Raw genomic sequence first — 13,727 nt, forward strand, 5'->3', positions numbered from 1 at the left:
TTTGAGTTCTGAAGTGGTTAAACTCATACCTCCTTGGTGTGGAAAATATTGATTAGGGTTCAGACAAGGCAATTGAAGCAGGAAATGAAGATTTAGGTAATATATTAATTATAGACAACTGTTCTGGTCAATGCAATTCACTTTGATAAAGTTCAGTTGGAGGAGGTGTCAAGGTCATTCCTCTTTCTAGCTATCAGTATCTAACTGATAGACATTTTTTTATTTATTCCTTAGATCTTGGCATTAATGTCTGTTCCAACATTTATTGTCCATCTTAATTTCCCTCAAGAAGATGGTGGTGAGCTGGCCTTTTGAACTACTCAAATCTATTTGTTGTAAGTGCATTCCCATTATCATTAGGGCAGGAATTCCAGAGTTTTGACCCAATGTATCTCACAAATCTTTTGCATCTGATTTTATTGCTTCTAAGAAGTCACACCACCAAGGCCATAGTTTGTTTTCTCTTGGTATGGATGTAACTCGTAGCCACATATCAACTTCATTTTATAACTGTTCATTTTGTTTGTCATTTATTTAAACAATTTGGATGAGAGTATAAAGGGCATGGTAAGTAAGTTTCGGCCGACACCAAAATCGGTGGCATAGTAGACAGTGAAGAAGGTTTTCTAAGATTACAATTGGATCTTGATCGAATGGATCAATGGGTAGATAAAGTTCAATTTGGTATTGCATTTTGGTACAACAAACAGGGGCAGGACTGATACAGTTAACCATAGGGCTTTGGGTAGTGTTGTAGAACAGAGGAACCTAGAGATTCAAGTACATTATTCTTTGAAGTTTGTGTCACATATAGACAGGGTGGTTAAAAAGGCATTTAGTATGCTTTACTTTATTGTTTAGTCCTTTGAGTATAGGAATTGAGAAGTCATGTTAAGGTTATACAGGACATTGATGGGGTATTTTCTGGAGTACTGTATCCAGTTCTGGTTGCCCTGTTGCAGGAGGACTATAGCTAGACAGGGTTCAGAAGAGATTAACCAGGATGTTGCCAGATATGGAGGGCTTGAGTTATAAAGAAAGGCTGAATAGGCTGGGACTTTTTTCCATTGGAATGTAGGAGGTTGAGAAGTAATCTCATGGAGGTTTATAAAATCAAATATACATAGGGTTAATGGTAGGTGTTTTTTTCCCCCTAGGATGGGAATTCCAAGGCTAACAGGCATATTTTTAAGATGAGAGGAGAGAGATTTAAAAAACAACATGAGAGGCAATTTTTTTACACGCATATGGAAGGAACTTCCTGAGGAAGTGGTGGATGTGGGCACAATTACAACATTTAAAATACATGGTAAGTACATGAATAAGAAATGTTTAGAGGTGTATGAGCCAGGAGCAGATAGTGCAACTAGTTTAGTTTGTGATTATGCTCAGCATGGAGTGGCTGGATTGAAGGGTTTGTTTCTGTACTGTATTATTCTATGACTCTGTGTGATTCGGAAGTATGTATTCAACATGTATTGTTTTCAAAGTTAACTCACATACAAATATTACGTTTAGTCAAATATAACTGGTTCACCTCAAAAGCACGGAATTAAAACTAAGCCAATACAGAACTCAACTGATCACAACAATTCCTTTTATAACTCCTTCCCACAGTCAAACTCCTTCCAGCCTTCCTTTATTATTAATTCCTGAGCTTTCAATGAGTAGATATGAGTTAGATCAATCTCAAAGACTGAAAGTTTGAGCAGTCTGGCATTGTGACATAGATACTAACTCATCAATACTAATTCAGTTGTGTGCTGCTACCTTTAGACTGCTCAAAATGCTGTGGTGCACTTCTTCAAGTTGGGCTAAATAGGGTCTAATGATACATAATTTTAAAATTCACAGATGTTATTATTTGTTAATGAATACACTTTAGTGGGTGATGATAAGTAAACAAAACTAATTGTGAAACATCAATCTTTCTACTAGTCCTCCAGAAACCAGAACCACGGGGCTTGCTTTAAAGTTAGGGGTCATCCTTTTAGGAATTGCATGAGGAGAATCATTTGTTCTCAGAGTTGTGCATCTTTGGAACTCTCTACCTCAGAAGGTTGTAGCGGCAGGGTCATTGAATATTTTTAAGGCAGTGGTATGTAGATTCTTTTTAGGCAAAGAAATAAAATTAGTCTGGGTAGAAAAGAATGTGAAATGAAAATGATCTTACTGAATTACAGAGAAGGCACGATGGGCTAAATAGCCTACTTTTACATTTAATTTGTAAATTTGTATGTTTGAACATAGGGGTACAACCATGTACAATTTTCCATCCAAGCTACACACCATCCTGACTTAGAAATATATTGCCGTTCCTTCACATTCACTGGATCAAGTCCTGAATATCCCTCTGTACCAGTGCTCTGGGTGTACTGACAAAACATTTCAACACCACCTTCTCAAAGGCAATTAGAGATGAGCAATAATAGCCAGCAATACCCACATCCTGAGAATCATTTTAAAAATAATCCCATTTTACATCTGTTACTGGTGACTGACAAGCACTGACATTTACTTACTCCCAGTGTTACATTGTTCCTTCCAGTACGCCAGCTTGATTCATGGAACCTCTACTGAGAGTTCAGCAAATCAAATTTCATAAAGGTATCCATCCAGACAATATCTCCAACAGACTCAGCCACCAGTTCTCTAATGAATTTGCTGAACATTTGGTTGACATAACCAACGTGTCAAGTGTGCAACAGTGAGTCCCAGCATGTTGCAAAAAGGTTTGGCTTTGTCACAATCCAATGTGATAGTATGTTGGAAATCAAGCCCCATTATTTTCGGAGTCATAATAAATGTGAAATGGTTTAGGCAAACCATTCAAAGTCCCTAATTTACCTGATTGACTGCTCAGGTTAAAAGGAAACTTCACCAACAAGAAAATAATTGATTCTTAAGACTAAATGATCTTTAACCAATGCCAATTAGGAAATGCAGGAATTGCTAACTTTTAAAGTTACAACTTAAGCTTATCTTATCTTAAGCTCACCTTTCACAAGCAGGTGTGCAAAGAAAGAAGAGATATGGACCCTAAAGGTGAAGAAAAGAAAGAATATTCAACAGCGCCAGCCTTGATCACAGAATTTGAGGAGTTGCTTGTTTCTTTTCCTTTCAATTCATTTTGATTTTTTGCTGTTGAAACAACACTGTTTGCAAATTGATGTTCGCTTTCATTCACTGCTAGAAAGTTTATCCTTTCACTGTCTTTGAAGACATTATGCTTCTCCTTCAGCAGAGGATGTGCAATGTAAAGTGATTGGAAGACAGTTGACTATTGCTGGACAGCTTCTCGTACCTCCACACAAGAGAAAGACATGGAGAATTTTTTTGATGCTTTCTCTTTGCAGTTCTCTGCTGCACTGGTCTCAATTAAGCTATGATTGCCTGGTCAGGAGCCAATTGGAGTAATGTTGTCAAGCGACAACACAGTGTGGAGCTAGAGGAATACAACAGGCCAGGCAGCATCAGGGGAGTAGGAAAGCTAACGTTTTGGGTTGGGATCCTTCTTCAGAAATGTGGAGGGGGAAGGGAGTTGGGAAATAAATAGAGAGAGGAGGGGTGGGGATGGGATAGATAGGTGGGAAGGTGATAGGTGAGTGCAGGTAGGTAATGTTGGGGCTTCTCAGTGGGGTGGGATGGGTGGGCGGATAGGTGGGGAGAAGTTGGACAGGTTGTTTCAGGTCGAGGAGGCGGGGATGAGAGGGTATTTGGATATAGGATGAGGCCAGGCATGGGGAGATTTTAAAATCAGTGAATTCCATGCTTAGGCCATCAAGCTGTAGGCTCCCGTGGTGGAATATTAGGTGTTGCTCCTCCAGTTTGTGTGTGATGTCGTTGTGGCACTGGAGGAGGCCCAGGATGGACATGCCATCCAGGGAGTGGGAAGGTGAGTTAAAATGATTGGCTACAGGAAAGTGTTATTGTTTGTGGTGTACAGAGCGTGATGCTATACAAAACAGCCTCTGCATCTACATTTGGTCTCTCCAACATCGAGGAGGCTACACTGGGAGCAACAGATTCAGTAGATCAAGTTGGCAGATGTACAGGTGAATCTCTGTCTGAATAGAGGGGTTTGCATTGGGCCTTGAATGGAGGTGAGGTGGAGGTGTGGGGGCAAGTGTAGCACTTCCCACGGTTGAAGGGAAAGATGCGGGATGTGGTGGGGTTACCAGAGTGTGGAGCAGACGAGGGAGTTGTAGAGAGAGCGGTCCCTGCAAAAGGCAGATATGGGTGGGGAGGGGAATATCTAATTGGTCGTGGGGCTGGATTGTAGGTGGCGGAAGTGGTGGATAATTATACGTTGGATGCAGAGTGTGGTGAAGTGATATATGAGGGCACGAGGAATTTTGTCTTTTTTTCATTGGGGGAGGGGGTTTGAGGGCATTATATAATCATCTAGAAAAGAATATATTGATTAGGGATAGTCAGCATGGTTTTGTGAAGGGAAGGTCATGCCTCACAAACCTTATTGAGTTCTTTGAGAAGGTGACCAAACAGGTAGATGGGAGTAAACTGGTTGATGTGGTGTATATGGATTTCAGCAAGGCGTTCGATAAGGTTCCCCACAATAGGCTATTGTACAAATTGCGTAGGAATGGAATTGTGGGAGATATAGCAGTTTGGATCGGAAATTGGCTTGCTGAAAGAAGACAGAGGGTGGTAGTTGATGGGAAATGTTCATCCTGGAGACCAGTTACTAGTGATGTACCGCAAGGATCGGTGTTGGGTCCACTGCTGTTTGTCATTTTTATAAATGACCTGGATGAGGGCATAGAAGGATGTGTTAGTAAATTTGCAGATGACACTAAGGTCGGTGGAGTTGTGGATAGTGATGAAGGATGCTGTAGGTTGCAGAGAGACATAGATAAGCTGCAGAGCTGGGCTGAGAGGTGGCAAATGGAGTTTAATGCAGACAAGTGTGAGGTGATGCACTTTGGTAGGAGTAACCGGAAGGCAAAGTACAGGGCTAATGGTAAGATTCTTAGTAGTGTAGATGAGCAGAGAGATCTCAGTGTCCATGTACACAGATCCTTGAAAGTTGCCACCCAGGTTGACAGGGTTGTTAAGAAGGCATACAGTGTTTTAGCTTTTATTAATGAGGGATTGAGTTCCAGAACCAAGAAGTTATGGTGAAGCTGTACAAAACACTGGTGCAGCCGCACTGTATTGTGTACAGTTCTGGTCACTGGATTATAAGAAGGATGTGGAAGCTTTGGAAAGGGTGCAGAGGAGATTTACTAGGATGTTGCCTGGTGTGGAGGGAAGGTCTTACGAGGAAAGACTGAGGGACTTGAGGCTGTTTTCATTAGAGAGAAGAAGGTTGACAGGTGACTTAATTGAGACATATAAAATAATCAGAGGGTTAGATAGGGTGGATAGGGAGAGCCTTTTTCCTGGGATGGTGACGGCGAGCATGAGGGGGCATAGCTTTAAATTGAGAGGTGAAAGATATAGGACAGATGTCAGAGGTAGTTTCTTTACTTGGAGAGTAGTAAGGGAATGGAACGCTTTGCCTGCAACGGTAGTAGATTCGCCAACTTTAGGTACATTTAAGTCGTCATTGGATAAGCATATGGATGTACATGGAATAGTGTAAGTTAGATGGGCTTCAGATCAGTATGACAGGTCGGCACAACATCGAGGGCCGAAGGGCCTGTACTGTGCTGTTATGTTGTATGTTCTATGTTCTGTATTAGTGTGGGAAATGCAAGAGATGTGGGTAAGGGAATTTTTGATCACCTGAGATGGATGTTGCCGTGCTTGAAATAGGAGGACATCTGGGATTTTCAGGAATGGAATGCCTCATCTTGGGCCACTATCCTATCACTATCCCACCTACCTTTCCCAACCCCCCACCTACTTATTTCTAAGCCCACTTCTGACTTCCTGTAAAGTCCAACCCCTCCACTCATCCTACCTCCTTGACCTGACACAACCTGTCCATCTTCTGTCCCACCTATCCACTCCTCCCATCCCACTGACCACCCCCTACCTGCACTCACCTATCACCATCCAACCTAGCGACCCCAGCCTCACCCCTCCTCTCTCTATTCATTTCCCAGCTCCCTCTCCCCTCCTGATTTCTGAAGCAGGATCCTGACCCAAAACGACAACTTTCCTGCTCCTTGAATGTTTCTGGCCTGATGTGCTCCTTCAGCTCCACACTGTCTTGTCTCTAACTCCAGCATCTGCATTTCTTGCTGTCTCTCATTGTTGTCAAGCGGTTTTCAATTAACATAGAACTTCATGGCTCCAGGTGTCTGCTTATGCTCTCATTGATTCAGGAAAATGTAACTCTAAAGATGCTTGAATAAATAGGATTTTTAAAATACCAGCCATCTCTTTGCACAGCCTCCTTGGCATAAAACAGAGCAAACTCGCAAATATTTTATAGGATAACAAATTATGCAGGTTATACACCAATCTTAACCCTAAACACCCTAGAAAAAGCAAAATGCAACAACTTCTCATGACCAATTCACAGATTAAATGCTGCATTTGTTTCATGAGTGCACAGATATGCCAGGATCAGCATCTTTGATCGAGCTTAGGAATTTCTCTAAATCAGTTGATCACATGATCACTATCTCAAAACTCCAGCAAATGAGCCAGTTCATCTTTAGTTTCTTGGATAAGTGGCTTAACTTTATATTATGAAGAATGCTTTAAGCTCACTGAATAAGTGCCTGAGTGGACATGCATATCTGCTGGAAATTCCCAGGAAATGGAGATCGGACAAGTTATGTCCCTCTCTGTGATCCATGCTGCTGACTGCAGAGAGCTCAACACTGGCATTCACCACCTTATTTAAGTTTGATGTCACTGACAGTCATTGAAAAGTGTTAACGGCCCATACTAGCTGTTGCATGAATAATTTCACAACTGGTTTTCAGAGAACTGAATGCAGCTAAACCTTCAAAAGGTGCAAAAGATTTCACATCACCATCACTCAAAACAAACTGGTCATTTGAAATCTGTCTCCAAACAAGGTTACAATTCATCAGTATTAAACTGACAAACTTCTTGGTGTATTTATTCAGGCAGATCTAAAATGGGACATACACATCAATTTTGTTGTTAAAAGGCTAACAGCCATCTGGACAAACTTTGGAAGTTGAAATAACATTCCCTCTCAAGCCATCTATTACTATTTTGCCATTCTTTATTTCGCCATATAGGAATGTGAGCACTTGTGAGGTTCACAAAGCAGCAATATAAAACTGTTGAAAGTTTTCGAACAAGGTCTGACAAAGTTGTCTTGGTCCAATTGATCAGTTATTCATGTTCGCAGTCTGGAGACAGTTGAGAACAGATACAATCAACTTTGCAATTATTTTGTAAGATTGTTTCTGATCTCCCAAGTTCACTGTTTATTACCTGCAGACAAATCTCATGATAGCCATCAAATACAAAAATAACTAATGGAATTAAGATATACAAGTTCAATATTTAAGATGTCATATTTCATCTGCAAACTCTAATTTTATGCCATAATTTGAATTGTTGACAATGCAAGGATTCTCATCTGATGAACAGTGTGTTCTCAGCTGTTCTTCCTTTTCCATTTTGTATTTATGTTTCACTTGGAATGATTGATTGTAAAACATACTTCAGTACTAATTTTTAAATAAATAAATCTTTGAAGAACAAGTAGGAATCAACACATACTTGTAGGAACTCAAGTCTGTAAATTTCCATCATTGCCTACATTGTATAGTTAATATACAATTAACAGTGGTGAGTATCGTAATGTTTCAAACCCAAAAAAATGAACTCAGGGGCACCAGTAAACGCAGCACAGTAATTCCACTCTGTACAAATAAACGTTTGAGCTATGTAACTAACTCCCATTCTTCCCTTTGGTAGCTCAATGGCATGATTAATATAGGCTTCTATAAATATGAATGGTGGTGGATAGTATATATTGAATGATTTTAAAAAAGGACAAGTACAGTTGGAAAGATACCACCTAATTACAATGTGTGAGGTTCTGACAGCAAAATAAGAAACATGTATAAAATAAAATAATTTCTATAGATAGAATAATCTGGAATAGAATAAACAGAATAATCTCAATAGCAAGTGGATTGATATGTCCTCCAGTGAGCAACTTTATTTGTTCTGCTCCCACCCTACAGTTTCATGAAGAAGCCTTTCAGAGGATCAGAACCGTACCTCTTTTGTTGCTGTAATTCTTTCATAATGACACACAGCTTGATATTGATGCATTCTTTATAATGGAAGGTAATTCAAATGACCATTCTGTGTAACAGCGGGGAGTGGGGTGGGCGGAGGCAAGCGATGTAAGGAGGGTGGGTAGGAATACAATCAACCACACATCAGGAGTGCAAAAGATGGTGGTGTGGAAATGTGAGAATGCGGGGCAAAAATTGGACAAGATACAGCGTAAGGACACTGAAAAACCAATCTTCAACGGAAAAATAAAGTGTTCAAATTGAAATATTACTGGTTCGATCTGGACCAACTGTTCGTTTCTAATTGGTTTTAATTCTCAATGATATTTAGAGGCAACTATACCTTAAAAGTGATAATTTCTGAGTTTACGTATGGAAGTACTTTCTGTATAAAAGATGTAACACACGGGCGTTAAGAGCACGGGCCATTAGACATCATTCACTTGGATGGAAGAGTAGGATTAAAGACCACAACAAGCCTGGAGCAGGATGCGGTTGGTTGTTAATCAGGGACTTCCACAAACAAAGAAAGGAGACTGCAGCTCAGAAATAAGGTAAAATTCGGAGAAAAAAACAATCTTTTGTCCTGGCTCTCGCGTCCTTGGGTTGTGATTCTCGGTTTTGGTGGAAGGGCAGTCACAATCTCTGAGGGTAAACGAGCTCGTCAGCTTTTTAGAAATCACAGTTATTACGTGGTGACTTTTGTAGTCCGACCTATTTTGCTACTTCATTACGTCTCCGTTGCTCCCTTTCCCGCATCCCCCGCTCCCCAACACCTTTCCTGCTGCTGCATGAGTTTAACCCAGAACCACTCGGCGCTTCTGCTGCTGGATTCCGGGCGCTGGCGAAGCTCCTGAAGATTGCAGTGCTTCTTCTCTTTGATTTCTTTGTCAATTCAAACACACACCAGGCAGTTATAGCATCTAGGGGAAGGTGTGAGCCAAGTAAATAATACAAATATGTTTCGTATCAAACAGATACATTAAGAAGTTTCTAATCAAGCTTTACCAAAACATTTCTGACTGAAAATTGCAACACAGGCTGTCTCGAGGGGGTAACAAAGTATTCGGATAGATTTTACCAAACACTAATTTAATGCACGTAGATTGATCGACTCCGACTTATAGATTTCTTTTGTTTAATAATAAATTATTTGAATAAATAACTGTAAACTGTAAATAAATAAACTCTATTCACTTCATTGTAATAGATATCACTGACAGCATGCACGTCCAACTGAGGAAACGGAAAGCCCAACTGCTGGAATATCCTCAATTCCATTTCATTAAACCCGAGACAGAAGATGCTAGGCAAAACTATCTTTATCGCAATATTATAAGTACGTTCTGATTGTTTCAGCCACAAAAATGATGCGCGAAAAGTTGTGATAAACTAACGGAAGAAAGAAATAACATTTTACAGGTTAGATTCGGTGAATTACAAGATCTGTTGAATGAAGAAATGCATGTCGTATCAGTAACAGTGAATAAGTGGACAATAATTTAGTTTGAGAGAAAGCGGCTCGTGTATCATTCGAACTGATTGGATTGTCCTGTTTAATTGGTGAAGTTTGATTCAGTGATCTCTAGGTGGCGGTAGATCTCCTTTGCATGAAGAGCCGTCCATGGTCCTGAAAATGATAAACTGGCGATTGTGCGGGGGAATACAATATCAATGGGGAAAGTCATTCGCATTTATATCACTTTCAACAAAACAAAATCTCACAAATTAAAGTTGTAGCTTTTTTTTTCATTTTGGTGCTTAAGCAAAAGAGTTACTCAGCCAGAGTTTGAAGTGGTCTTTTGGAGCTGATTGTTTTCGGCAAGAACGGAAGTAAATCCCTCGCACAAATCAAACGGACAAATCAACGCGGCAGCAGTGGAATGTATTAATAATTCCAATGATACTATACACTGGGTCCCGACAGCCAAATTCTGCTTCCTGGTGAGTATTGTTCAAAGTCATCACACAGAATGACAATGTACCAATCTACTTTCACTATGCATCCATTCCCTCTTTGCTGTCATAGAAATTTGAAGGAAAACTCGGTGAAAAAAAAGTTATGGAAAATAGTTCAGTGGTGATTGAGTTGACTAAGTATCCGTCCAGTGTTTACTCCCGCCATAATCCAAATGTTTATCCATCTCCACCAAGAAAATGTGTTTACCTGCTTTATCCTAATTTCAGCCAGTATTTCATATTTCGTGTTTTATTTTGCGCGCCGTTTCCTCTGGTACAGAACATACCGCAACATCAAACGCCTACCTAAGGCGGAGACTGAATGGACTCTGGGCATTCCCTCTGGGACAAAGTAATGGACACGTTTCCTCCTCAGTGTCATCACTTTGAGCAAGACACGCAGGGAAAACGGCCGAGAGACGTAAGGTAATGCTCAGCTCCGCCCGCCTTATTGATCCGAGAGCCAGAACTGTTCCAAGCACAGCGGGAGGATATCTACCTTGGCCGGGACAAGTCAGAAAGCCTGTCTAAATAGAAGAAGCAAAAGAAAAGCGAGTGAACATTCCAAGTGTAGCCGTGGTCCTCGCTATTGCTTCGCAGACGTCAGTGTCATTATCAGCATGGGAAGGCACACTTACAGACACCTATTAGCTGTCTGACGTATCGCGGACGGCGGCAGTATATATTCATTCACTCAAACATCATTCGTTGAAGGAAAAGCCAATGATTTACAGAACGACGAAATGTAGAGACAGGGCTACATTGCTTTTCCTTTTCAAAAATGTAACTTCGCCTGGAATTTGGAACCCATTGGATTGACACGGCTTCTCTCCAACTTGCCCAAGCTCACTCCTCCGCGCTCTCGGGATGGAAAGATTTAACAACAGCAGTTTCCCCCACTCTGTTTACACCCAGGCAAACCAGACTAACTTCTCAAAAGTGACGCTGACTTATCAGGTGATAACTTCATTCTTCATTGGGACTATGATCCTGTGCTCCATCATTGGAAATACTTGTGTGATCGCAGCTATAGCGCTGGAGCGCTCTCTCCAAAATGTGGCCAACTATTTGATAGGTTCACTAGCTGTTACAGACCTAATGGTCTCGGTGTTAGTGCTGCCCATGGCCGCTTTGTATCAAGTTCTGAATAAGTGGACCCTGGGACAGGTAACCTGTGACATTTTTATCTCTTTGGATGTGTTGTGTTGCACCTCCTCCATCCTGCACCTTTGCGCTATTGCTCTGGACAGGTACTGGGCTATTACAGACCCAATAGACTATGTTAACAAGAGGACTCCCAGGCGGGCGGCTGTTCTAATCAGCCTGACGTGGTTGATCGGCTTTTTAATTTCAATCCCGCCCATGTTAGGCTGGAGAACACCCGAAGACAGAGCTGACCCTGATGCCTGTAGGATTAGTCAGGATCCCGGCTATACCATTTACTCCACCTTCGGCGCCTTTTACATCCCCCTGATATTGATGCTAGTTCTGTACGGGCGAATATTCAAAGCCGCCAGGTTCCGCATCCGCAAAACCGTGAAGAAAACCGAGAAGCAAAAAGTAGCAGACACATGCCTGACTGTTTCTCCCGCCCCTTTCCAAAAGAAAAGCAATGGCGAGAACAACAAGAACTGGAAGAGGAGCGTGGAGCCCAAGCCCTCCTGTACTAACGGGGCGGTCCGACACGGAGAGCGGGGCTCGGCTCTAGAAGTAATCGAAGCACAGCAGAAATCCAAAAGCCTCCTCCACCTGCCCAACAACACCAACAGCCAATCCCCAACCTTCTTTGAAGCTAGGAATGATAAGAACATTGAAGCCAAGAGAAAGGTGGCTCTTGCCCGGGAGAGAAAAACGGTGAAAACGTTGGGCATCATTATGGGTACTTTTATCTTCTGTTGGTTGCCATTCTTCATCGTAGCCCTTGTGCTGCCATTTTGTGGACACCAGTGTTATATGCCAGTCTGGCTTCACTCTGTGATTAATTGGCAAGGCTACTCCAATTCACTCCTAAACCCGATCATATACGCTTATTTCAATAAGGATTTCCAAAGCGCTTTCAAGAAAATTATCAAATGCAAGTTCTGTAGACAATGACCCAATCATTAATTCGACTATGGTAATTCATCATTGCGATATGTTCAATGTGAAGCATGTGTTGACTTTCAATATTTTCACTCAAAATGCATTTGTAACATGAGGGCAAGTGGATTCATCCTGTGAGAGGTTTTCTGTCGGCAGCTTTGAACAACATTTACAATAGGACAGAACAGCTACTCCCATTCGGTGTTAACTTACTTCACTACACGTAATGCCTCTGACTGTGGTTCAAAAGTGACTGCGTTTTTCTGCGGTTTAATAAAAATGAAAACCTGGACATTGTAGCTGAAGTCCAGTGCGTGGGGGGATAATTACGCTATTTACCCAAGGAAACGTAATTGTTGGCTTCACTAGATATGCTTTGTCTCACAACCCATATAACAATACTACACTGTGTGTTGAGGTTTTCTGCTTGTCTTTGGTGATTTGCAAAGTTGCAGATTTGGCCCTGTGATCGTTCGCAATCGGTAAAGTTACTATCACTTCAGGTAAAAATAAAGCTCGCCTGGTAAAGAACGAACGCCTACTTGCATTTATTGAATTGGCGCACGGTTCAGATTCAACTAGACGATGCTTCCTACAGGTTAATCTGGGGTGCCCGCCAGCTTTGCTTTGGAACACATTTACAGTTTTCCATAAAATGCTAAACTAGTGTTTGCAGAATTTAACTTGATTCTATTGAACAGATGGAGGAGCTTCTGGAAGCAGAAACCGCTTGTGTGACTGACGAAGTGAGACAATACACTGTTTCATCAGTGTCTCCCATTGCAATGTGAAAAGGGCCACACTGTAATCAAAACATACATTTTGGTTGGAACCAATTCGTCTAATTGTAATTCTACGAATTAAAGTTAATTTCTTTGTGAATGATAAATTATTATACAATACATAGGTCAGCAACTCAACAGAACATACTGAAAACAAACTTGAAATGTGACTTTAAAGAAGTGACCGATTCCAGGTAATAAAAGCAAAACACAGGAAGCTAGAAATCTGAAATAAAAGCGGAAAGCGCTGGAGAAGCTCAGAGTGAAGTAGAGTCAGGAGATATTGGGAACTGCAGATGCTGGAGAATCCGAGATAATAAAGTGTGGAGCTGGATGAACACAGCAGGCCAAGCAGCATCTTAGGAGCACAATGTGCTTGGCCTGCTGTGTTCATCCAGCTCCACACTTTGTTATCTCGTGAAGTAGAGTCATATGGGACATGAAACATTAATTCTATTTTCCTCTCCACAGATGCTGCTAGACTGGCTAAGTTATTCCAGCTTTATTTTCTGTTTTTATGTTCAGGCGATTGGTAGCTGGGAGTGAATGCTTATCAGAAATACGCAGGAACCTGGTGTGTTCAGTTCCTCACGATCTTCCCAATTCACTGTTCTTCAGTAGAAGATAGTTTCTGTCACACACTTGCCCCGCGGCTGGATACTGTAGTTGCCTAAAGGCTGGAAGCTGGTTTCAGCTAATT

General features: G+C 41.3%; 1 protein-coding gene across 5 annotated transcripts; it reads left to right on the top strand.

Annotated features, from left to right (window-relative positions):
• The first annotated feature begins 8,337 nt into the window (after positions 1-8,337).
• Positions 8,338-12,782, top strand: htr1aa (5-hydroxytryptamine (serotonin) receptor 1A a). Of its 5 annotated transcripts, none has more exons than XM_048541365.2 (4): positions 8,338-8,758; positions 9,415-9,626; positions 9,971-10,148; positions 10,444-12,782. In XM_048541365.2, exon 4 carries the CDS (start codon positions 11,031-11,033, stop codon positions 12,255-12,257), a length of 1,227 nt encoding a protein of 408 aa, XP_048397322.1. In that variant the 5' UTR covers positions 8,338-8,758; positions 9,415-9,626; positions 9,971-10,148; positions 10,444-11,030; the 3' UTR covers positions 12,258-12,782. The 5 variants fall into 5 exon arrangements, with proteins under 5 accessions (XP_048397322.1, XP_048397565.1, XP_048397488.1 ...); XM_048541608.2 differs by having other exon boundaries at positions 9,415-9,543; XM_048541531.2 differs by lacking the exon at positions 9,415-9,626.
• The last annotated feature ends 945 nt before the right edge of the window (positions 12,783-13,727 follow it).

This window comes from Stegostoma tigrinum, chromosome 1 (assembly GCF_030684315.1).
Source record: "Stegostoma tigrinum isolate sSteTig4 chromosome 1, sSteTig4.hap1, whole genome shotgun sequence".
NCBI lineage: Eukaryota > Metazoa > Chordata > Chondrichthyes > Orectolobiformes > Stegostomatidae > Stegostoma > Stegostoma tigrinum.